A 23582-nucleotide genomic window follows, 5' to 3' on the forward strand; every position below is an offset into this window, starting at 1 on the left:
GCACTGCAGCCTGGACTCTCACCCTCCTTTGCTGGCAGCGTGCCAGCTGACTAGACAGAAAAAGCACTTCTCGCAGAGCAGGAAATGGATTTGGGGAAGGGAGGGTGAACCTGCTCCTGCCTGCCACTGGCGGCATTGCCATTTAATCACCTGCAAAGCTAGGCACCAGCACTCTGCACAGCTGGGCTAATCCCACTCTGGGCTCAGCTCTGCTCTCCTCCAAAGCAGCCCATGGAGTCCCATGCTGCTTGCTGTGCTGAGGGCCTCTGCCACGTTCTCACTCGGGTCCCGTCTGCACTGCATAGATGTTCGAAATCCCATGGTGCTGCCTATTACAGGAGGGCTTTCCCTTATGTCCTTGGCCCGATGTACATCCTCTCCCCACCCTTCTGGCTCTGCGTCTTGGGGCTGAGCCCGTCCATCCCACAGGAGGCGGCAGTCCAGGGCCAAAGCAATTCCTGTGAGTTTACAGTTTGTGATGGGGGGTTGGGAGCTCAGATAACCTGGTCTCAGGCTTTAGGATTCCATGTGGAGCTATTCAGCTGACTCGGCCTGGTAGCCAAAGCGGAGGTGGGGGTCTCATTAACTCCATCTCTGGGGTCTTTAGGGGACTTTCCCTCTGTCCTGGCTGCCTTCCCACTTCATATATGCAGAGCTCTGCCCTCCTGCACCTCTCCCAGCCTTCCTCTGTCCCAGGGAGGCAATAGGGTAGAGTGGACAAAGCACTGGACTGGGAGGCAGGAGACCTGCATTCTATTGCTGACGGCCACTGACTTGCTTAACCTCAGTTTCCCCAATCTGTCAAATGGAGATGATGCTACTTTACACACTTTGAGAGCTGTGGAGGGAAAGTGCCATAGAGGTGGTTAGTGTTAATCACCCTTTAGCTCTCCTCTGCCCCCTTTTCCCAAGTGGCACTCGGGGGGGTCCTGATCACCCAGCAGCTGGCCCTGTTCATCCAGCTGCCCCCCGCATTCTCACTGCTGCTTCCTCTGCCTGGTGCGTTTTCTGAGTGCCAATCAGAGCAAGCAGGTACGTGCCCCCGAGGCTGGGGCCCAGCACACCCATCTCAGGTACGTGCCCCCGAGGCTGGGGCCCAGCACACCCATCTCAGCCCCGTGCAGGAACAAGGGGAGGTTGCTGAGCCTCCGCCCCAGAATGGAGGCTGCCGTTGTCACTGGAGGGGCGGTTGAGGACAGCGTCTGAAGCGGGGAAGGCTGGATCGAAACTTCTGGAGCAGCGAGACGATGGCTCTAGTGCAAGCGACAGGGCCGCTCTTGCCAGCTGTCCGCCAGGGGACGAAATGTGCTGAGACAGGCCAGGTTTACACACTTCACCCACGCAAATCTGAGGCACTTGGCTCAGTTGGGGCTTTTGCTACCTTAACACATTGTTCTGGCCACTCGACAGAATTTCCCCCTGGATGCCAGCACGGAGGTTATCGTTTCTGCTGCAGTCAGGGAATGTAGCTGCAAACCCCCAGCCCCTGCCTGGATCTTGGGCCTGCTCTGCCCACATTACTTTGGGGCTGAGTTGGATACTGATATTACCAATACAGCCCCTAGTTTGGCTGCAGTTGTACCAGTGCAAACGGGCTGGCACAGGGTGATTAAACCTCGTTAGGGAAGAGGGGCCAGTCTGTGGACCTTTCTGAGCCAGAAAGCCAATGCCAGGAGGCGGCAAAGGGCTGAGTGGCTGGATTGTGTTTTGAGTTGTAGCTGCATTCGGGGAGGCGGAAGCTCTCAAAGGGCTGTCGTTGGGGCATCCAAGGACCAGTTTGCACTGGGCTGGACAATAAGCCACCCCAGGTAAGGGTAGTGGTGATGTGGCATTTTTAGGGAATCTGAGAGGGGAAATGGGAGAGGTAACCCTGGCATTATTGCCCCCAGCTGCAAGAGGGGATTTGGGGTGAGGTGGAATCGTGACAGGCACCTTAACCCAGTACGGCGCATTCCCCTTCCTGTCTGGGAATAGCTGTGGTCCCCTGGAGAACTGTGCTCAGTCTTGGGCCCTTGTACTGCTTTTTCCCAGCATAGTTAAAGTCCTGGTGTGTGTAGACGAGCCCTGCTGGTGCTGCAGCCCCAGAGAGAGAATCCCAGAGGTGGTTTGAGCCTCCAGAAATCTCAAAATTAAAACATTGGGGGTAGTTTGTCATTCAGCTCAGGATTCAGCCAGTGGCCAATGGAGAGACTGCCTGCCTTAGGGCATGTCTACACTGGCAGAGTTACAGCACTGCTCAGAGCGCGCTGAAGGGAAACCGCTGTTGTGTGTTCACACTGACAGCTGCCTGTGCAATAATGCAGCGGTATTCAGAGCAGTGCACTCTGGGCAGCTATCCCACAGAACATCTCTTCCTCTTCTGCCGCTAAGACTTCTGGGAAGACGGAGGGGGTCGCGGGGCATCCTGGGTCCTGTCCCAATGTCCCGTGATGCCTGGCTTCGCATCCCAGCAATCCCTGTGCTTCTGTCTGCGTTCGGAGCCATCTTTCAATGGTTTGTGTACTGCGCACTCTGCCTCTGCAGGAATGGATCCCGCACCGTTGACCAATATGCTGCTCGCTCTGACTAACACGTCACGAGTGGCAGTGGAGTTACTCCTGAAACTATAAAGGCAAGAGGAGTGCGACATTGCTCTCGCCACACATAGTAGCTACGACAGGAGATTGCTTGTGGCATTCACGGAGATGCTGACCACTGTGGAACGCCACTTTTGGGCTCGGGAAACAAGCACCGAGTGGTGGGATCACATCGTGATGCACGTCTGGGGTGACGAGCAGTGGCTGCAGAACTTTCGCATGAGAAAAGCCACATTCATGGGACTGTGTGCTGAGCTCGCCCGAGCCCTGCGGTGCAAGGACACGAGAATGAGAGCTGCCCTGTCACTGGAGAAGAACGTGGTGATTGCACTGTGGAAGCTGGCTACTCCAGACTGCTACCGATCGGTCGCGAACCAGTTCGGAGTGGGAAAGTCGACCATTGGACTCGTGTTGATGGAAGTGTGCAGGGCCATTAATCACATCCTGCTCCGAAAGACTATGACTCTGGGCAATGTGCATGACATTGTGGATGGCTTTGCACAAATGGGTTTCCCTAACTGCGGAGGGGCAATAGATGGGACACATATTCCAATTCTGGCACCAGACCACCTAGCCACCGAGTACATTAATCACAAGGGGTATTCCTCTGTGGTTCTCCAGGCACTTGTGGATCACCATGGGCATTTCACGGACATTAACACAGGCTGGTCCAGAAAGGTGCATGACGCACGCATCTTTTGGAACACTGGCCTGTTCAGGAAGCTGCAAGCTGGGACTTTCTTCCCGGACCAAGAGATCACCGTAGGGGAAGTCGAAATGCCAATTGTGATCCTGGGAGACCCTGCCTACCCCTTAATGCCGTGGCTTATGAAGCCATACACCGGGCACCTTGACAGCAGCAAGGAGCGGTTCAACAACAGGCTGAGCAAAGGCAGAATGACTGTTGAGTGTGCTTTTGGCCATTTAAAGGCCTGCTGGCGCTGCCTATATGGGAAGATGGACCTGGCCGATGACAATATTCCTATGCTTATAGCCGCGTGCTGTATGCTCCATAATATTTGTGAAAGGAAGGGTGAAAGCTTCACTCAAGGCTGGACCGCTGAGGCTCAGCGCCTGGAGGCTGAATTTGAACAGCCGGAGACCAGGGCTATTAGAGGGGTGCAGTGCGGGGCCATAAGGATCAGGGGTGCCTTGAGGCAGCAATTTGAAGCTGAAAGCCACTAATATTTGTTGCTGTGCTCGGGAGTGCAGTGCTTGTAATGCTAGGAGGTGATTGTGATTGGTGCAGATGATGCACTATGAAGGTTTAAGAAAATTATCTGTTGCTTTGCAGGGCTCGGTTTGCTTTCAATTAATAGAATTAAGATTGCTTTCAAACCAACACAATTCTTTTATTAAAAAACAACAACCGGAGGGGAGAGAGAAACAAAAGAACACCTCAGCACTGAGGGGGATGGTAGAAGGGAAGGTCTCAAGAGGAGGAGGGGTCCCGGGACGGTTAATTTGTGTATGTCCAGGGCTCATATCCATCCTTCTCCTTTGGAGTACAGTGCAGTGGATACTGTACTTCAGCAGGGCTAAACTGCAGAGAGACGGGTGTTGAGTGCAGTGGGGAGTCCGCAGGGCTGGACTGTGATGGGGCAGGAGTGGAATGCAGCGGGTACAGACTGGAGCTAGGAGGTTGATAAGATTGTGTTGGTGGTGTCTGGGGGGTGCATGGGAAAGAGTTTTGCGACAGCGGCTGCAGGGGAAGGCGGGCACGCAGCTGATTGGTTTGCAGTGCTAGTAGCACCTGGAGTGTGTCTGCTTGCCACGCTGTAACATTCCATAGCTGCTCCGTGGCTTCATTCTGGTGCTCCATGTTCTCCTTTCGGTCCCTCTTCTCGCTGTCCCGCCACTACTTCAATTCTTGTTTTTCGGCTGCAGAGTGTATCATGACATTATGCAGAAAGTCCTCTTTAGTTGTTCGTGGCTGCTTTCTAATTCTGCACAGCCATTCAGCTGGTGATAACAGAGAGGGAGGCTGGCCTCCCAAGGTCATATCTGTTAAGCCAAAGTGCAACATTTTACAGAAGCAGCATTGTTTGCAACACACAGACCACTGATTCAGTGATTTAAAACAGCCACTATTCACATACCTGTCACTAAGTGGCTGACCCCAGGCAAGCCACATGAGCCACAAGACCCCCAAAATGGTGAGTAGCCGCAGGGGCAGGGGAAATCACTGTTCCTGGACCCTGCTGTACACTGGGCATGTGGCTCTTGGGGAAAGCCGGCACTGTAGGGGGGCCTTCTAATCATTATGGTCCCCACGTTTTCCACAGGCTGTGTTCATTATGGAAGATCTCACTGCTGAGGGTGAGCACGGAACCAAGACTGTGGATTCCACCCGGGCCCTTATGTGGCTCACCTGTGCGCAGCCATGGTCCCCACCCCCCGTGACGGCAGAATGGTGCAGGAAAGTTACCCTTAATGGGGCAAGAAACAAAGCAGCTCTGCCAAAGAACCTGTGGCAGCGGATTGCCCAGTATCTCCGTGAGAGTTTCCTGGAGATCTTTGAGGCAGATTCCTGTAAATGAGGGAGTCAATCAACACCCTGTTCCACCGCTCAGACTAGGCATGTGGTGGTACCCACATCATACAGACACAAGCCTGCCTTCTGCAGCCCTCCTGCCCCCAACAACTCACTTCAGTAACTCCAAAAATCAAAGCCACTTACCAGGGGCCTCCTCTCCTGTTTGCGCTTCGCCAAGATCCGACAGCTGTGACTGGCTAGGCTCCTCTGGGGTAGAGAAGAGCTCCTGGCTGCATGCATCTCTGACTTGCAAGTCGTCTTCTGCCTCTGGGTCCCCCTCCACATCCTCGTCCAAGATTTCCTCCGCCTGGCTCAGTCCACTCTCGACTGGCCCGCGAGCCACCAAAGTATCCACAGTGGCCTTAACAGTGGAGGTGGGGTTACCGCCGAATGTCGCGTCCAGCTCTTTGTAGAACCAGCAGCTCATGGGCCCAGCACCGGAGTGGCGGTTTGCCTCCTGCGCCTTGTGGTAGGCGTTCCACAGCTCCTTCGCTTTGACCCTGCACTGCAGTGTGTCCCGCTCACGGCCCCTTTCTGTCATGCATCGTGAAATCTGTCCATGGGTATCATAATGCCGACTGTTGGAGCGCAGCTGGGGCTGGACAGCCTCCTCTCCCCAAGTGCTGATGAGGTCCAGCAGCTCAGCACTGCGCCAAGTGGGGGATCGCCTGGTCCATGGAGCAGGCTTGGCCACCTGGAAAGATGCGCTGAGACCACTGCACGCACCACCGAGCCAACAGGACGGGGACTTTCCAAATTCCCAAGGAATTTACGGGATGGGGCTCACGGTTCGTCACCTGAGGACAGAGCAGTGGAGTTCAAACCGATGACCAGGGAGGCGAGAACAGGCATTGTGGGGCACCTCCCGGAGGCCAATCGCAGGGCTGTGATCGACCAGGGTGTCTGTACCCCCGGCGCAGAAGGCTGCACGTCTCTCGTCGGGGCAGTGTTTTTACAGCGCTGCAGCTGTGCAGTGTCTGCGCGCTCAGCGGCTTGGCCGCGTGACCCCTGGGGAGTTACAGCGCAGAATGCTGCTTTACTGCGCAGAAACCTGCCAGTGTAGACAGGGCCTTAGGCAAGGCTGCAGTAGGTCCAGTCCGTGCTCCACAGGAAATTGTGTCGCGTTCCTGCAGCAATTGCTAACGAGGGCAGACAGCAGGGCAGGGTGTGTCTTTGGAGCTGTCTGTTGCACTAGGTGTGTTGGCCTGGGAACTTTCGCTGGCTCCTTTTATTCTCCATTCCAAGCGTGCAGGCTGAGTTTTGCCCCAATTACTTTCCCTCTGCACATGCTGTTCTGATTGCCTCGTTGTCTTCTCCCGCTGCTCTTGTTGCCCAGACACATTGACTTTCAATGGGACGTGCACTTCTAAATCACTTAGGTGCTATTGAAAATCCTTCCCATAGTCCTTTTCTCCGATGGACGTGCCTCATTCCCCTTCTTCTAGGGGCAGCAAAGGCAGCTAGGTTCCCTCTTGTTGTTCACCTGGGATCAGGTTCTGCTTTGCAACCAGGAGCCTGCAGCTTGAAAGGAGGAGGGGAGCCGGTTCCCTCTGGATCACAAGCAAGTGTTCCATGGACCGCCTCGAGGAGCCCCACTAAGATCTGTAAGTACCGTCAGTACTGCAAGTGCTGTGTGCTGAATGGTACCGCGCCCTGCAGCCACCGAGGGGCGCTGCTGCAGTGAGCGCTCATATCCTCACCTGCCCTCTTAGCTTGTATTCCCAGAGAGCCGTGACTCTCCCGCGGTCCCAGCAGGCTTTACAAACTGAGCCATGCTGCCCTCTTAGCCTGCCTCTTGCATGTAACCCCCACCACAGGCAATGGGACTGCTTAAGTGGGGAGCCAAGAAAGACCTATTCCACTGTGGGTAGGGCCCAACCCCACAGTGATTCAGCCGCTCCTAAGCCTACCCCATGAGTAGGATGTTGCATGACTGGGTAAGGATGGGGGCAGTAAAATATTTGGGAAGGAAACTGAGCAATCTCTGAGCCTTAGGAAAGAAAGCAGCATGGCAGCCGTAGTGTCAAAGCTCTGTTTGAACACCATCTTTATTAGGCTAGGGATTAGGAGCCAGCTGAGATCTGTGCCCCATTTTGCTCATTGCTGTACTTTCATGTAGTAAAAGACAATCTCTGCCCCAAAGAGTTTGCAATCTAAATAGGCAAGACAGACAAAGGAAGTACCATTATCCCTATTTTTACATATGGGGAAACTGAGGTGCAGAGTTTAAGTGACTTGATCAAGATCACACAGGAAGTCTAGGGCAGAGTCAGGAATTGAGCCCACTACTCCTGAATCCCCGTCCGCACTCCCAGCCTTCCTCACTTTGTTCCTTGTCTCAGCCAATCCTACACGGTTCAGCTGCCTGCAACTTAATTTGTCCACCAGTGTGGAGAGAATTAGCCAGCTCACCAATTAATAGTTAAACAATCGTGTACCTTTAATTTGTCCTGGATCTCCATCATGAAATTGCTGCTTTGTTTCATCTTTGATGTGATGGTGGTGATTCCCCTGAATGACCCTCTTCCCAGGGAACAGCAGAGCCTCCGTTATGTAGGACTGGCACATTTCCCTGCTCTAAAGCAACTGATGTGTTTTTGAAACAAATTTAGGAGCTCAGCAAGTGTGACTGTGAGATCCATGGGGACAGCTCGGTGACAGGCCAGGCCAGCATGCAGCAGATGGCTGGGATGTGTTAAAGCTCTATTAGGTGGCGGGAGGTTATGAAGAAATATTAAAAATAATTAGTACATCTTCCCTCCATTCTGACAATCAAAGCTTTGCTTCCTGGAATTCTTCCCACTTCATTTGAGAGGCTAGGAAAGTGACTTTATTATAAAATGATTAATTAAAAACCTCAGTAAGATCCCAGATCAGTAATGGGAAATGGGCCTCGACTTCAATTCCAAATGGCCCAAGGGGATGATTTAATCCCATAACCATCAGGTCTGAAGTGTCTAGCCTTCCTGGAACTGCCCATTCCTGACCCCAGCAGCACTGAGTCAGCCCTTCACAGCAGATGAATTGCATTACAAGGGATGAATATTCAAAATCCGGTTCCTTTTTTGCTCTGTGTGGCCGTGAGATCCCACGGCCCTTCTCCTCAGCATGGGAGAACACCAGCCTCGGAGTGTGGCATGGGTAGCTGTAGACACAGAAATGCTTTGCTTTTCTGTGCACTGCTGTTTAAATTGCTGAGCGCCCTGTCTGTCTGCAGAGGCAGCTGCCTCGAGCTCTGAGTCTGGGTCAGTGGCATCACGCACTCTTTGCTCTCCGGCAAAGACTTTTGCTCTTTCTTGCTCTTTGTACTTAGTATGAAAAGTCAGCGCAGCCCCAAAGTGCCTGGTTGCTCATGGGGTGGAAGAGGAAGGAGGGCTGTGGGGTGAATGCACTGGCCTGGGACTCAGGAGATCTGGACTCGCAGATTCCAAGGTCAGAGGGGACCACTGTGATCATGACCTGCATCACCCAGCCCAGAGACCAGCCCCACAATAACTCCTAGAGCAGGGCTTTTAGAAAAACACCCAGTCTTCATTTACAAATTGTCAGTGATGGAGAATCCACCATGACCCTTGACAAGTTGTTCCAGTTGTTAATTACCCACATTGTTAAAAACTGCCAAAATTTGGATTCAATTCCAAATGTTGCCACAGACGCCCCTTGTGGCCTTGGCCCAAGGCTACCTCTAGAGGGATCATGGGGGCGGGGCTCAAGCAGACTAGTCTAGCGAGCATGAGTGCCAGATCAGCAACGCCACAGCGTGGGCCTGAGGAATCCTCCAGCTTTGCAGGGCCGGGACCTACCTAGCTAGATTATGTCCACATAAGCTGCAGTTACACCTCCGATTGCAGTGTACTCTTCATCTCTCTGTGGCTCAGTTCCCCCTCTGTAAAATGGGGGGTGGAAAATATTTATTTTTGTCTGTCTGGTCTCTTTAGCCGTTCAGCTCTTAGCATGTCTCTGTGCAGTGCCCAGCACAATAGAGCCTCTAGCTGCTACTGGAATACAAATATAAACAACAGTAGGAAGGGACTGGGCCACAGAAGATCTAGCTTCAGTTCCCTGCTGTGCTACAGACTGTGTGACCTTGACCCCTCCGTGCCTCAGTTTCCCATCAGTGAGGATAACAGTCCTGACCTACCTCAGAGGTAGGTGGTGAGGATAAATGCATTCATGTGTGGGAGGCACTCCCGTACTACAGTGATAGATGGTGTAGGGGAAAACCAACATACTGTTAGAAGCTTTTCTGGTTGCCATGGTGGAGCTGTCTTGTCTGTCCCCCAGGTGCCGACTCTCAGGGATCTCAGGAAGTGTCTAATACTAGATGCTGGAGGGAAGGAGAAAAGGGAGGTCTTGTGCTTCTCTCCTTGGCGGTGCAGCCCTGCCCAGGGCCACGTGTCCTGAGCTGATGCCAACTGATGTTCTTGGACAGGCAGATCTGAACTGGCCTCGCAGTGTCGGGGAGGAAAGAGCCCTGAGCCTGATTCTCAGAGCTGTTGATTAGCCAGCACTGCAGGGAAAGTCAACGGGACTTGCCAGTGCTCAGCGCTTCCAGAGCCCTGGTTCCCAGCCCGGGGCCCTGGCCAGGAGGTTGGGCTGATCTGGCAGGGAAGTGTCGCCCTTGGGCAAATGTAGGACAGCCAGGAGCTGATCTGCTGTGGGCGGGGCTACCTGGGATGCTGGGTGCTAACAGCCCCTCTGGTTGTGATGCTGTGGTCACAGGAGGACGTCATCCTGTTGGCATGGTGATGTGACAAAGCCAGTCCCAGACATCACCCAGCACGAGGGCTGTTCTTAACAGTGAGTGCCAGGGGGCAAAACAAAAGCTTCTTTGGCCTGTCCTGCCACTGTCCACCAGCTAAAGGTGGGTGAATGGCCAGGGGGACTGGGCAGAAGAAAATTTACTGTGTCTGTCAGAACATTCCTTCACCCCTTAGGGCACAGGGGCTGGAAATGAGCAGACTACACCAGGGAGGAGGAAACAAAAGGCCCCGGCTTGGAGTCAGCCCATTTCTATGAGCCTAGGTGTGGTACCTGACCTCTCCACACCCTGCTGCTCGCTGCCCCTTCAGCCACACACTGCTCTTCCCTCCAGCCCTCGGTGGCTAGACACTGCAGCGCTGGGGCTGCTCTGTGTGGAGGGTCTGAGTCTATGGGATCCATGGGCTTGGGGGAGCTGGCCTGATGATCACAGCCTTCCCAGCCACAGCCCTCCCCGCTGAGAGGACCCCATGAAGATTTCCTCCCTGCAAGTGCTCTCCCCTGGGTGTGCCTGCAGGAGGGGGCACTCCAGCCCTAAGTGAGGATGAGAGAGGCGGCCTGTCCTGGAGCTGAAGGAGGTACCCATGGGAACAGGAGCAAGGCCTGGGAGACAGTGGGGTTATACAATGAAAAGAGGGGTCCCTCTGAGAGAATGGGGGCAGGAGGAGCCTGGTGGGCAGGGATAGGGGTAGCTGCCCGCTACGGGGCTGTCTCCTGGGCTTCTGAGCTACAGTGCAGTATGGTTGCAGCTCAGAGCCTGGATGACTGACTGCTCCCTGGGAGCTCAGCGGGTGATGTCACCCCCTTTGGCAGTGCTTAATTTGTGCGGGGCTTGCCAGGGCGGAGCCCCAGCACCCCTGGGCTTGGTGCAAAAGTTATGAATGTGAAAAATTGCGTGAGGCCTGGCACCTCTCTCATTACAAATTAAGCCTGGTGGGGAGAGATTCCTCTGCAAGCCCAGCCCCAGCCTTGCACAGTCTCTTAGAAACCTTGGGAATGGGTTCAGGAAAGCTGCTGATTTTCCAGATCAGTGGCCTGAACCCATCAAGAGCTGCCCAGGCTTGGCACCACCTCAGTCCACTGCTAAAACCAGGTGAGGCAAACACTCACCACCTAGCCACGGTGCTGCCCTGGGAAGAGAAGTGAGGCTACAGGGACCAGACTACGTCGGAAACCGATCCCTGCCATCTAGCACCAGCACCTCCAATGAAAATTGGTTTTCATCACCAAGTCTGTGTGAGTGGAGCTGTCGCTCCAGGCTGGCCGGCCACCTTGAAATCTGAGGTCATGGCTCCAGGATTCCGCCTTCTCTAGTTATCCCAGCTCACTGTCAGTGCTGCCCTGCTCCCTTTCATTTAATGACAAAGCACTTGTGTTACAGCCACCATACGGGGGTGCGGGTTCATTGCTGGTTTGTGAGACATACAAGGACTGCTGTTGTGAGATGCACAGATGGTGGCAGATCTTGGTCTGGGGTCAGACCACAGAACTGGGAGTCAGGAGTCCTGGGTTCTGTTCCTCACACTGCCACGTGGGAACTTGGGCAAGCGATTTTATTGTTCTGTGCCTTGGTTTCCCCATGTGTAAAAGGCGCAGAGGAAGAGGGTTTAATGGTGCTGACCAACCTTTGGAAAGTGCTTTGAGATCATGCTAATGTGCAGTGTTGCTCAGTGCAGGGGGCCCCACCAGGCCTTGGGGGGGGGGGATAATGGCCCTCCCTGTGGGTTGCCTGTAAGGAGGGTCTTATTAATCCCTTGGGGACTCACTCCCCTCTTGCTGAAGAGGCTGGTGACCTGCAGATGGTCAACAAGTTCCCAGTGTCTCTGTGGGACCTAGCTCCTCCATTTCACCCCATAATGCGTAGCGCTCCAGGCCCCCAGTTCTCTGATGCCTCCTCTGCAAGAACGGCAGCACCAGGTTCTCTAATATCAGCTCCATGCTGGCCTGTGCAGTGTGAGGCAGATGGCACAGGCTTCCCCCCCCCCCCCCACACACACAGCCTGGAAACTAGGGCATTTCCTGAGCTTGTGCTACATCCTCTCGTGCCTGGCCTTTGCTGGTCCCTCTCTCGGTTCTGCTCTCCCATGTCTCCTCTGGGCAGGGAAGAACGCAGGCCAAGCAGCCAGTCTGCATTGCAGTGTGGGACTGCGCTGATGCTGTTGTAATAGACCAGTCCCCAGAGACCCCTAGGATTCTCACTATTAAAAATCCCTCTCTCTCCTTGCTGCTGGAACACACCCCTGCTGCCACAGCAGCCCCTGCCCACGCTGTGGTTATGCACACACATGCCATAGCTCCGAGTCCTGCACATGGGCTGCCTCTTCCCACAAGCAGTGGTTCTGCCTTGTCCTTTCGTTCATCTGAACCTCTTCCGCTAGTTTCCTCTCTCTGGGTGGCAGCCTCGAACCCATGGTTTGTGGAGCCATGTAGGCTCCTGCAGGCATGCCCTTCACACAGCTGGCTTCCTTGCTGGGTACCTCCTTCAGTGCCAGTGGCCTGGGGCACAGACTGAATCCCCTACCTCTCCCCGCTCCGCGTTCTTTGCAAGTTGGGCTTCCCGCACTCTAAAGGAGGCTTGCCGGAGCACTGCAGAGCAATGGAACCACTGCCAGTGCTACTGGTGAACGCGTAAGAGCGCGGGACTGCACTGTGGAAGGGACTAGGTCTAGCCCGTCTGTTAATTCAACAGCAGAACTTCCTTCTTTAGAGACCAAGGCCTAGATTCTCCCAGGTAGTTGGGTGCCCAATTCCCATTGATTCCAATGGAAGTTAGGAGCCTACATTCCTCTGAGCACCTGGGCCCAAGTCCTGTCACAAGGACCAATGTCTAAGGGTGATTGAATGGGAACTCCAGCTGTTTGTATCAAATCCTCCCAATCCACACATTCCCATAGAGCCCTGCCCTCCATTGCTCAGTGGCCTTTCAACAGTGGTGAACTGTGGTCCTGTTCTCCTATGGAAGGAACTGGCAGATAGGAGACAGAGAGTAGTTAGTCTGTAAGCATTTTATTTCTTATTGCACAGAAGCAATTGAAAGTGGACTTGTATAGTGCACTTCTTATTTCTTTGTGTGTTTCTGCAACTAGTGTCTAACCTGCTTCCCTTTAAGTCAACCACAGATGGTGCAGTGTACAAAGGAGGATTTCAATAATTTCCTTTTGTAAAATGAAAAGGCATTTACAACTCTGAGTTTCCTACCTTACTGTACTTCTCTGCGGTATAACAGAGCTCTAACTGTGTACATTCTTTATTGCATTTGTCCATCTATTGCACATATAGTAAATAAATGCACTTATTTGGAAAAGGGGCAGGTTTCTTTTATAATTCAAGTGTTTAAATGTGGCATTCTGCATGTATCACATTCTGCTATTGAAGCTATCATAACATAACATCATTGGTGGAGGCTCAGGTACTGGGTTTTGATTTCTTTCACATAAACATATTGCTAACGTGAGCTCCAGCTCAGAGGTGGGAGGGCACCCACCATCTAAGTAAAGGCTCCTCTTGTGAAAACAAAAATATAACTGACCACCTGGCAGGGAGAGCCTCCGAGTTCTCTTTGGTGGTCCATCTCCTCGCACGTCCCAGCCTCTGCTCTTCACTTCTCGCTCTTCTCGGCTTTGTCGTCGGCAGCAGCAGCTTTCTCTGTGGGTTTGCCCTCTTTTGGGTCTGTGCTGGAGGACTTCTCCACTTTCTCTGCCTTGGGCTTGCTAGCCTTTGGCGCATCTTTGGGTGTCTCTGCCTTGGGGGTCTCCTTGGTGTCTTTGCTGGATTCTGTCTTGGCAGCCGTTGACTCTTCTTTGGGTTTAGCTTCAGCTTTGGGTTTCTCCTCTTGGTCCATTTTGGGCTCAGCCTTCTCCTTTTTAGGTTCTTCCTTCTTTTCTTCAGACTTCTGTTTCTCAGGCTCCTTCTCTGCTGGTTTGCTGGGCTCCTTGGCCTTGGCTTCCTTTTCCTGAGGTTTAGGTTCAGGCTTCTGCTTAGCAGCTTTCTCCTCCATCTTCTCTTCTTTGGGTTTTGATGCTGGTTTGGCCGGCTCCTTCTCCTTCACCTCTTTCTCTTCAGGCTTTACAACTTCCTTTTTCTTCTCCTCGGGGGCAGGGGGCTTCGGCTTGGCAGCTTTTTCCTTGTCATCTTCTTTGGGCTTCTCCTCCTCTTTCTTCTCTTCTACCTTAGGCTCAGGTTTGTGAGTCTCCTTGGCTGGGATTTCCTTTTTTGGCCCCTCCTCTTTCTTGCTGTCTTCCTTCTCCTCCACTTCCGGTTTGGCTGGGGCTTTCTCCTCTCTCTTTTTTGGCATCTCTTCTTTTATGGGCATCTTGGATTCTTTCTGGGGTGATTTGATCAATTCCTTTTGGGGGGTTGTTTCTTTCTCTGGAGGCTTGGCCTCACCCTTCACAGGAGGCTTGGCCTTCTCTGGAGACTTGGCTTCTGGGGACTTGGCTTCCTCTTTGGTGGGAGATGCAGGCTTCTCTGGGGACTTGGCTTCCTCTTTGGTGGGAGATGCAGGCTTCTCTGGAGACTTGGCTTCCTCTTTGGTGGGAGATGCCGGCTTCTCTGGAGACTTGGCTTCCTCCTTGGTGGGAGATGCCGGCTTCTCTGGAGACTTGGCTTCCTCCTTGGTGGGGGATGCCGGCTTCTCTGGAGACTTGGCTTCCTCCTTGGTGGGGGATGCCGGCTTCTCTGGAGACTTGGCTTCCTCCTTGGTGGGGGATGCCGGCTTCTCTGGAGACTTGGCTTCCTCCTTGGTGGGGGATGCCGGCTTCTCTGGAGACTTGGCTTCCTCCTTGGTGGGGGATGCCGGCTTCTCTGGAGACTTGGCTTCTGGGGATTTAGCTTCCTCCTTCATTGGGGACCTGGCCTTCTTTGGCGACTTTGCCTCCTCCTTTTCTGGGGACTTGGCCTTTTCTTCTTCACCTTCCGCTACTTCCTCAGGTTCTTCCTTCTCTTCCTCCTTTGCCTCAGCTTCTTCCTCACCCTCCTCTTCAGCTTCCTCTTTCTTCTCGGCCTCCTCTTCCTCCGTTACCTCTTCAGTCACCTGGATTTCCTCTGTCTGCTTCTCCACAATCACGGTTTCCTTATCAGACTTCTCCACCACTTTGACTTTCTCCTCACGTTTCACCTTTATGTGGGTGGAAATGCTGGGGGGTTTAGGGGGTGTCTCAGGGAAGGGGAAAGGTCCGAGTCCAAACCCGATGCGGCATTCCTCTCCTTCCAACAGCTTTCTGTGAGAGAGACAGAGAAAGGAAGTCAGAGTCCACTTTGCAGCTCTGAAAATGTTACTAGTAAATCTTAACATTGCTTTTGTGAACACTTGAGTCTGACCCAAGCCCACTGAACTCAATGGGAGTCTTTCAGTTAAGCACAATGGGCTTTGTATCAGGCCCTAAGGACTCCCTTGGGGTCCTGGTTTCTCTTTGACATTCACCCTTCCGGCTCCTTGGAAGGGGGTGTATTTTGCTGTTCACAGTATTTTCCCCAATGGGGCTGGAGAGATCAGCTTGCTGTCCATACAAGCCTGCTGTAAGATTTCATCCCCTTGCCTCCACGTGCATGCTTTAGCTGGGGATAAGCCAAGGAGCCATGCAAAACCTGGGGGCCGGAGCAGCTTGATGCTTAAGATATTGGTTCCCCTCCTGCCCTTGGGTAGGGCCATCTGCATACCCAAGTCTCTGTCTGCACTGCGGCTGGGAGGTGTAATTCCCAGCTGGGATAAACATCATATAGACTAGCTCTGCTCAGCGAGATGAGGGTGGTGGCTTGGCAGAACTGCCCAGGAGAGGCTGTTAAATGACTTAGGGACTCTGAAAGGAAGGCAGTGGGGTGATGATACTGATTAGTGAAAAGTCCCCTGTGCTGGTGTCTATTTTGTACGCTTAGCAGTGGATAGTTCTAAAGAACTTGCTGAGAGCTGCCTCCATGAGCTCACCTCTACCCCTGCCTGTGGCTCTGTACCTGTAAGCAGCAATTTCTATATCCAAGGCCATCTTGACATTCAGCAGGTCCTGGTACTCGCGGAGCTGGGCTGCCATCTCCCACTTGGTGTTCCTCAGCTCGTTGTCCAGCTGCTGGATGGTTTCCTGGGGCAGAAACACAATTAGGGCTGTGTTCCAGGCTGCACTGCCCCTGTTCCAGATTTCCACTTTCCACAAGCAAAGCAGAGACTGAGCTGCCACTGTGCACCTTGGGACACCATGGCGTCCAGTGCTCATCTATCACTGCCTTTAGATCCTGCAATGCTAGCTTCATGTGGATACGCAATTCACTGGGCTCATTCTGCACTCAGATCATCACCTCTTTGCTAGGGCCAAGTTATCTCCAGATTCGTCAGGGACTGTTGCCTCTAATTTTTTATATCCATATGCAAAATGCATTGTCTTATGTGCACCAATAAGGAGGTGATGTGTGGCAGGAGTGGGGCCAAAGGGTTCAAAGTGTGGGCTCAGGGCTGGGGCAGAAGGTTGGGGGGTGAGGGCTCTGGCTGGGGATGAAGGCTCTGGGGTGGGGCCGGGGATGAGGGATTCAGGGTGTGGGAGGGGGCTCAGGGTAGGGCAGAGGGTTGTGGGGCGGTGAGAGCTCTGGCTGGGGGTGCAGGCTCTGGGGCGGGGCCAGGGATGAGGGGCTTGGGGTTTGCGGCAGGAAAAAAGGACTCCCCCCAGCCCTCTCGCCCCACAGGCAGCAGCTCTGGGGGAGAGGTGCCTCTCCCTGTGGCAGCCCTACATGCCCCAAATTGCTCCCCTCCCACCCCCTACCTCTCTCCTCTCTTGGCCTCTGCGGCTGCTGTGTGGACCCACAACTTAGAAAGAACTATCCACCCCATCTCCCCCGTGTGGTGAGGAGCTGCTGTATTGGATTTGGCTTGTGATAGTCTAAGGAAAACATCAGGAGTCATATCCCATCCCACTGAGTCTCCCCACCTCTCAAAGAGCAGCAGTTCCCCTTTGGTGATAACTTGCGGTGCAACTGTCCCTAGCAGATCACAGCATGGTGCTAAATTCCCCAAGCCACGAAAGCAAGCCTGTTCTCATTCTTAGTGAGTGAACTGGCAGGGCATATTCTAGGACACAGCTGGGGATTCAGGGCTCCTCCCTTGAGCCATTCCACCATCAGGTGCTTAAACCCTGTATAGGGATGCAGAGGGATAGTTTGATGAGTCACTGTGGGGATAGTTCAGACTGGTCAAAACCTAAGAGGGTCTGGAGTGTCTCTCTGAGGCAGAGATTGGAACAGATGATGTTCTGCAGGGACAACCCTAGAAACAGCCAAGCCTGGGGAGAAAGCTTAGGCTGAAGTTTACAGTTTGGTGGTGTTTGACGTACCAACAAAGCCGAGTCCCAGGAACGGGGTGGGCTTGGATTCTACCCAGTGCGTGTGTACTCTGCTCAAAGCCTGGAAGTAATTCCACCTTCCTACAGCTAGGCTGCCATGCCACTTCCCGCCCCCTGCATTGTCTGGCATGGGACACTGGCAGCTGGGTGATGTCCTCCGCTGTATGTTACCTGACAGGACAAGACATTAGCATGATGACGGTCTTCTATGTCCGCTCTCTGCCTCTCTAAGGATTCCTTGGTCCCCTTGAGGGCTTCAAATTCGGTGACCTTGGACTGGAGCTGCCGGCGGTATTCTGAAATCTCCTCCTGAGCAGAGCGGATTGCATCTGTGTTCACCTTGGCAGCTTCTGACAACTTGTCCAGCCTCACTGCAGTGGTGGATGGAAAGAGAGAACTGGAGAGAGGAAAGAAGAGAGAGACTCTCTTCCTTCATTAGATAAATCCTATGTTGTTCTACGGCACCCTTCACTGTAGTGTCAGAGTGCCAGCCATTCAGTCCCATCTCCCTCCCAGCGGAGGTTCTCAGAGGGAGGAGGTATCCTGCAGAAGCCTCCTGCAGCCCTGCATTTGTTCACATACCCAGCACTGCTTCTTTTAATTGCAAAGAGCTGTATCCTCTTCCCTGAAAGGCTAGGAGAAGCTAAGGTTGTCAGAAGACGACATCTGCTGCGATCATTTACCTATGATGGGAGGAAATTCTCCAGTGCATCGGGTGGCCATACACCCCATTTTGGCCAGGACAGTCTCTTTTTATGCCCTGTTCCATCCGTCCTAACATTTTGACAAAACTGGGCCTTTGTCTGGTTTGCTTTTCCCAACTGATCATCATGCAGGGGGGCAAGTGGCAATGCCAGCTCTGTGCTGGAGGGAGGGCTAGGAGAAGCAGCTCATGCCAGCCAGCCCACCCCACATGCAGGGGGATGAGAGAGGCCTCGGGTGGCTCCATGCAGGGGCAGGTGGCGGGGGGGGGGGCTTGGACCATCAGCCCCCCACATAGGGGGCAGGTTCAGAGGACCAGCCCCCCCATGCAGAGGGAAGGGGGGGTCTCAGGTAGGCAGCAGGGGGGCTCAGGTCAGCCCCACGCACCAGTGAGGAGGGAGACCTCAGGCTGGTCCCCCGTGGGCTGGAGGCAGGGAGGGCTTGGGCAGCCCCACATGCAGGGGTGTGGTGGGGGGGCCCCCAGGGGAAGGGGGACCTCAGCCTGGCCCCATGCCAGTGGGAGGCAGGGAGGGCTTGGGCCAGCCCTGCACACAGCGGGGTGGGGGGGAGCCCTCAGGCCAGCCCAGGGGTGTCACCCTACCAATGGAAGCCTTACATTCAATCCACTCCTTTCTCTTGCAACATTGTCACAAAGCTGACTGCTTTAGAAAGCTGCCACAGAAGATGGAAGAGACCAGTTTGATCAGAAAATCCATCTCCCTGAAAGCACAAGTTACAGTCCTTCTCCTTCACACATTAAATGGCTATTGTACTTGAAATTAACCAAAAGGCCATGGAGAACCCTCCTGAGAGGACTCAAAGGGCTGCAGAGCTCAGAACTGGAGTAGCCTGATTAACATTCTTTTTGGAAACTTTTCCATCTTACCCAGCATCACAATTTTGCAAAGCAGCTGAGGAAAGCCAGCACGCGTCACCCTCAGCTGACACGCAATCCCAGGCTGGCCAGAAGACGTGCTGCAATGACACAGCATGCTTTCGGGGGCAGTTTGCTGCAGTTCCAGGCAGCTGGTGGGTCCTCTTCATTACAAGGCCCCTCCAAGAAGCTTGTTAATGGAGTGGGGCAGTCACTGTACTAGCAGATTCCCCAGATTCAATCCCCTCCTAATAGCATCAGAAAATAAAGGGTGTGCACTCCAGCTGGCAGGTTCAACCCCACCAGTGTGAACTAGCAGGCTGAATAGTGGGGCGATGGGCAGCCAGGACAGGGCACCTGAGTCTGAGACCCTTGCTCCGCGGCACTCCTGCCTGGCAAAGGCTAGGAGGGCTGCAGAAGGCTCCTCCTTCTCTGGGTAAGAGGGTTGGGGGAGGTCAGGTTAGTCTGTTGCAATCTCCTGGCATCCAGAAGTGGCAGGGGTCTGAAGGAAGCTGCACCCAGCCCACATCTGGTGGGAAGATGATCGTGATACAGGGGCTCCAGAGTGGGGTAGCGGGGAAAATACAGAATCCCACACCCCCATGAACACCCCCGCTCCCCAGGTACACGGCCATGCCCACCGCCCCTCGCCTGGCTTTGGCGGCTCAGACTGCAGGCCCCGGGGCTGTAACGCCCTGCGCACCCTCCGGACCAGGCTGTAGGTAACCAAGCCCCGCCTGGGCCTCGCCGGGGTTTGCACAGTGCGAGGCAGCTGCTAAGGGCTGTGATTTTTACTGACTGCGGGCGGAGCCTGGAGGGCCCGTCTCGGGAGCCCGGGTCCGGGGCTGCAGCGCCTTCTGCCTCGGCTCCCATCCCCTCCAGAGGGCGAGGTGGTGCCAGGGCTGCAGAAGGGCCAGGAGAGTCTGGGCGTTGGCACCGGGAGTCGGGCCAGTCTGCCGCTAGCTCCTGGGCGCTGGCACCGAGCCCAGCCAGGCTGCAGGGGTTCCCGGGCAGGGGGCGGAGCCGGACTGCAAGGGGGGAAGCGGCTGCTCGCCGGTGCCCTGCGGCTGCTCTTCTCCCGGGGCGGGCAGCGCTGCGTTCCTCGGCCCGTGGGCAGCGTCCGGGCTGCCCCGCCTAGCCTCTGCCGGAGCTGTGAGGATGGCGGCGGGAAGCCGGGGGCAGAGGCTCCCCAAGATGTCTGGTCTCCCGCAGCCCAGACAGGGACTCGGGCGCACACCCGAGCCGGGGCACCGGGGTCACCGGCAGGCGCAGCGCAGTGCGAAGGCGCTGTCCCGGGTGCTGATCCCGCGCCGTGCCCGCCCAGGGGCGCTTCGCAATGGGGACGGGACAGCTCCCTCCAGGAGGGCCGGAGGCGCAGCTCGGCTCCGCAGCCGGCAGAGCTCCGGCGACCCCGGACCCTGGGTGGGGGGGTCCAACCAGCGGGGCGCGTCCCCACGCAGGCAGCCCCGGGGGCAGGGAGCTAGCAACCTAGCGAACCAGGGACTGGCTTTGGGAGCCCCCAAGGGCACAACGCCACCCTGATGCCCTCCCCCCCGGCCCCCAGCAGCGCGTCCTGACACAGGGCGTACAGGAGCTTGGAACCCCGCCCGCCGCCGCTGGTCCCCAGGGGCCGGTTCCTGCCTTGCCCCCCGGAGAAGCGCTCGGCCCGGGGAGCGACACGGGCGCGCTAACCCCTCTCCCCAGCGCAGAGCTAACCTGGGCGTTGGGAGCGCTGGGAACCAGGCGGGCGCCCGGGGCTGCTCTGTGGCGGTTAATCCGGGGGCAGGAGAGCAGCGGCAGCGTCCCGGGTCCGCATGGCCAGTGCGAGGAGGCCAGTTGCGCAGCTCCAGCCCAGCCCTTCCCGAGGCGGGGGGTGCCTTGCTGGGTTATGCCTTACGGAGCTTGACTCACCTTGTAGGAGTTCGGGGTGTTCTGGCCTGACCCCCAGGAGCCGCCGCCCCCTGCAGCCCCCCCCCCTCCCCCCGGGAGTGCTTGGCAGGCCAGGGAGTTCCGGGCGGCTCTGGCCCTGGGCTGAGCTTGCGGCGGAACAGTCCTGACTCAGCCCAGACTGCGACGCCCGCTGCTCCCACCTCGTGCACATCGCTCCGGGGCCGACACCCGCCACCCCCGCCCTGCTGCAGGGAGTGGGGCGCCCCAGCCTCCTGCGAACTATCTGGGCGAGTTCCCCAACGCCCCATCCCTCCAGAGCAATGGGGATGCCGCTCCGCACCAGCTGCCTGGCCCCAAATCCCCCTCCCTCCAGGCAGTGCAAAGGGGGTGCCTGCGCCCCACATTCCTCCTTCCTGGAGAGCTATGGGGGCTGGAGGTACCGTGACCCCCGCCCCGCCCCGCAGCGCCAAGGGGTCTCCCCAGCCCCCTCCTCCGATACCGTGACCCCCGCCCCGCAGCGCCATGGGTCTCCCCAGCCTCCTCCTCCGACACCGTGACCCCCGCCCCGCCCCGCAGCGCCAAGGGGTCTCCCCAGCCTCCTCCTCCGACACCGTGACCCCCGCCCCGCCCCGGGTCTCCCCAGCCCCCTCCTCCGATACCGTGACCCCCGCCCCGCCCCGCCATGGGTCTCCCCAGCCCCCTCCTCCGATACCGTGACCCCCGCCCCGCCATGGGTCTCCCCAGCCCCCTCCTCCGATACCGTGACCCCCGCCCCGCTCCGCCCCGCCATGGGTCTCCCCAGCCCCCTCCTCCGATACCGTGACCCCCGCCCCGCCCCGCAGCGCCAAGGGGTCTCCCCAGCCTCCTCCTCCGATACCGTGACCCCCGCCCCGCTCCGCCATGGGTCTCCCCAGCCCCCTGCACGGGGCGAGCCCCTCCCCGGCGCTCACCGCGGAACCACTCCTCGGACTGCAGCGTGTTCTGCACCGCGTGCCCCTCCAGCTGGGCTCGGATCTCCTTGAGGGCCGAGGTGACGTCGGGCTTGGCGGCGTCGCGGAGCTCGAGCGAGGCCTGGCTGCCCTGGATCTGCAGCAGCAGGTCGCTCACCTCCTCCTCGTGGACGCGGCGGAGGAAGAGCGCCTCGTCCTGCAGCGCCTGCGCCTTCTTCTCCAGCTCGCCCTTAGCCAGGCTCGACTCCTCCGTGTAGCGGCCCAGGGCGCGGGCGGCCGCCTCGGCCTCCTCCCGCTGCCGGGCCTCTTCGTCCAGCCGCTGCCGGAGGTGCTGGATGTCCTCCTCCAGCCGCTCCAGCTCCAGCTGCAGCTGCCCCTTCTCGCTGCCCAGCCGCACCACGGCGCCCCGCATCTCGCCGATCTCCCGCTCGCAGAGCTCGCCCAGCGCCGAGCGCCCGGCCTGCTGCTGCCGCAGCGCCGCCGCCTCGCCCTCCAGCTGCCGGTTGCGCCCCTCCAGCTGCCGCACCTTGTCGATGTAGCCGGCGAAGCGCTCGTTGAGCGCCTGCAGCAGCTCCTTCTCCGAGCGGGCGCGCAGCTCGCCGTTCAGCGACTCCAGGCTCTCGGCCGACGAGCCCAGCTGGCTGTAGCCGCCCGCGCCTCGCCGGAGCGGGGAGGCGGCGGTGGAGCCGCGGGACCACGACTGCGAGTGGAAGCCGCTGGAGGCCAGCGAGCGGGCGCCGCTGCGGGCGCTCTCCTTGCGGAGCGAGCTGGCCCCGAAGAGCGCGTCCACGCTGTAGCTCAGCATGGTGCGGGCGAGGCGGGCCGGGGCACTGCGGCAGGCGAGGGGAGCTGCCGCTTATATAGGGCTCCCGGCGCACGGAGCCTCCTTACAGACACCGAGCCGGGAAGGGAGGGGGCCTCTCCTCCTCCCTCGCCCCCCCGCGCCGGCTGCGCCGCCCGTTCAGTGCGGGGGGGGGGGAGCGGGCGCAAAGGCAGGAGCCAAGTGCCAGGTGTATGGGCTGGGGGGGGCGGGGGGAGGAAGGCGAGAGCCCCGAAAGGATCAGGAATTAGAAGATCCCCTGACCCCTTCCCACCAGGGGGATTCCCCACCGTGCCCCCAAAGGAGCAGGCGAACCCCAGGAGAAGAGAAGATCAGGAGTTAGAAACCCCCCCCCCGCACACCCCCCTTTCCTCGCTGGCGAGATGAGGCGGGCAACCCCCCAAGATCACGGCCCCGCTCCTGACCCCGCCGCCAACCAGATCCCTTTGCGCTGGGGTGAGCGGGGCAGGGCGGGGACTTGGAGAGGCGACAGCTCGAAGGGACCAGGTGATGGGAGGGCGGCAGGTCCCCCGGCTCGGCCGCTCTCCGCTCCCTCCCCGGCGCGCTGCGGGGAGTCACCCCGCTGGGTTTTGCGGCGGTTGGCTAGAGGAGAGGCTGGTCAATTTCCCATCCCCAGCAGGGGCAGGGAGCTGAAGCTGTGCTGGGAGCTCTTCCCAGGCCCGCGCTCTTCTCTGTGGCTGGCTCGCTAGCCAGCTAAGCTCCGGCCTCCACCTCACCGGCAAACGCTTGGAAAGAAACCCGGGAGCCCACCGAGCTAGAGCCTTGCGGGGAGAGAGTGGGGACAGGCGAGTCACTTTCCTGAAGGCGAGCAGGGGCCATCCCTGCTGCGAGGGGCCCGTTCCCCTCTAGGCAAGGGAACCGCGCAGGCTGATGACTTGCAAACTCGAATCACCCATGAGCCAGCTGGAGCTGCCGCAGCCCGGCCCCGCCGGGGGAAGGAGGGGCTGCTGCAGAAACAGCAGAAAGGCGCTCAGAGGACGCGCCAGGTCTCGAGAATGACACAGGCATGGCCGGAAACGGGCTATTTCTCTCCCGTTTCACCGGTGCTGCCGGGCCCATCTGTGCAGGTGTGTGCCTGCCGGCATGCCCTCTTCTGGGGGAGGGGCAGCCTCCTCAGGAGAGTTTGGGAG

General features: G+C 57.0%; 1 protein-coding gene across 4 annotated transcripts; it reads right to left on the reverse strand.

Annotated features, from left to right (window-relative positions):
• Window positions 1-12860: 12860 nt before the first annotated feature.
• Window positions 12861-23294, reverse strand: NEFH (neurofilament heavy chain). Of its 4 annotated transcripts, none has more exons than XM_043529888.1 (5): window positions 21612-22440; window positions 17367-17566; window positions 15823-15947; window positions 14753-15092; window positions 12861-14710 (listed from the first exon to the last, which is right to left on the reverse strand). In XM_043529888.1, the coding sequence occupies exons 1-5, from the start codon at window positions 22414-22416 to the stop codon at window positions 13472-13474; spliced, it is 2709 nt and encodes a 902-aa protein (XP_043385823.1). In that variant the 5' UTR covers window positions 22417-22440; the 3' UTR covers window positions 12861-13471. The 4 variants fall into 4 exon arrangements, with proteins under 4 accessions (XP_043385823.1, XP_043385825.1, XP_043385824.1 ...); XM_043529890.1 differs by having other exon boundaries at window positions 12861-14650; window positions 14735-15092; XM_043529889.1 differs by having other exon boundaries at window positions 12861-14650; window positions 14693-15092.
• Window positions 23295-23582: the final 288 nt, after the last annotated feature.

The sequence above is a fragment of the Chelonia mydas genome, chromosome 15 (genome assembly GCF_015237465.2).
Source record: "Chelonia mydas isolate rCheMyd1 chromosome 15, rCheMyd1.pri.v2, whole genome shotgun sequence".
In the NCBI taxonomy this organism is placed as follows: domain Eukaryota; kingdom Metazoa; phylum Chordata; order Testudines; family Cheloniidae; genus Chelonia; species Chelonia mydas.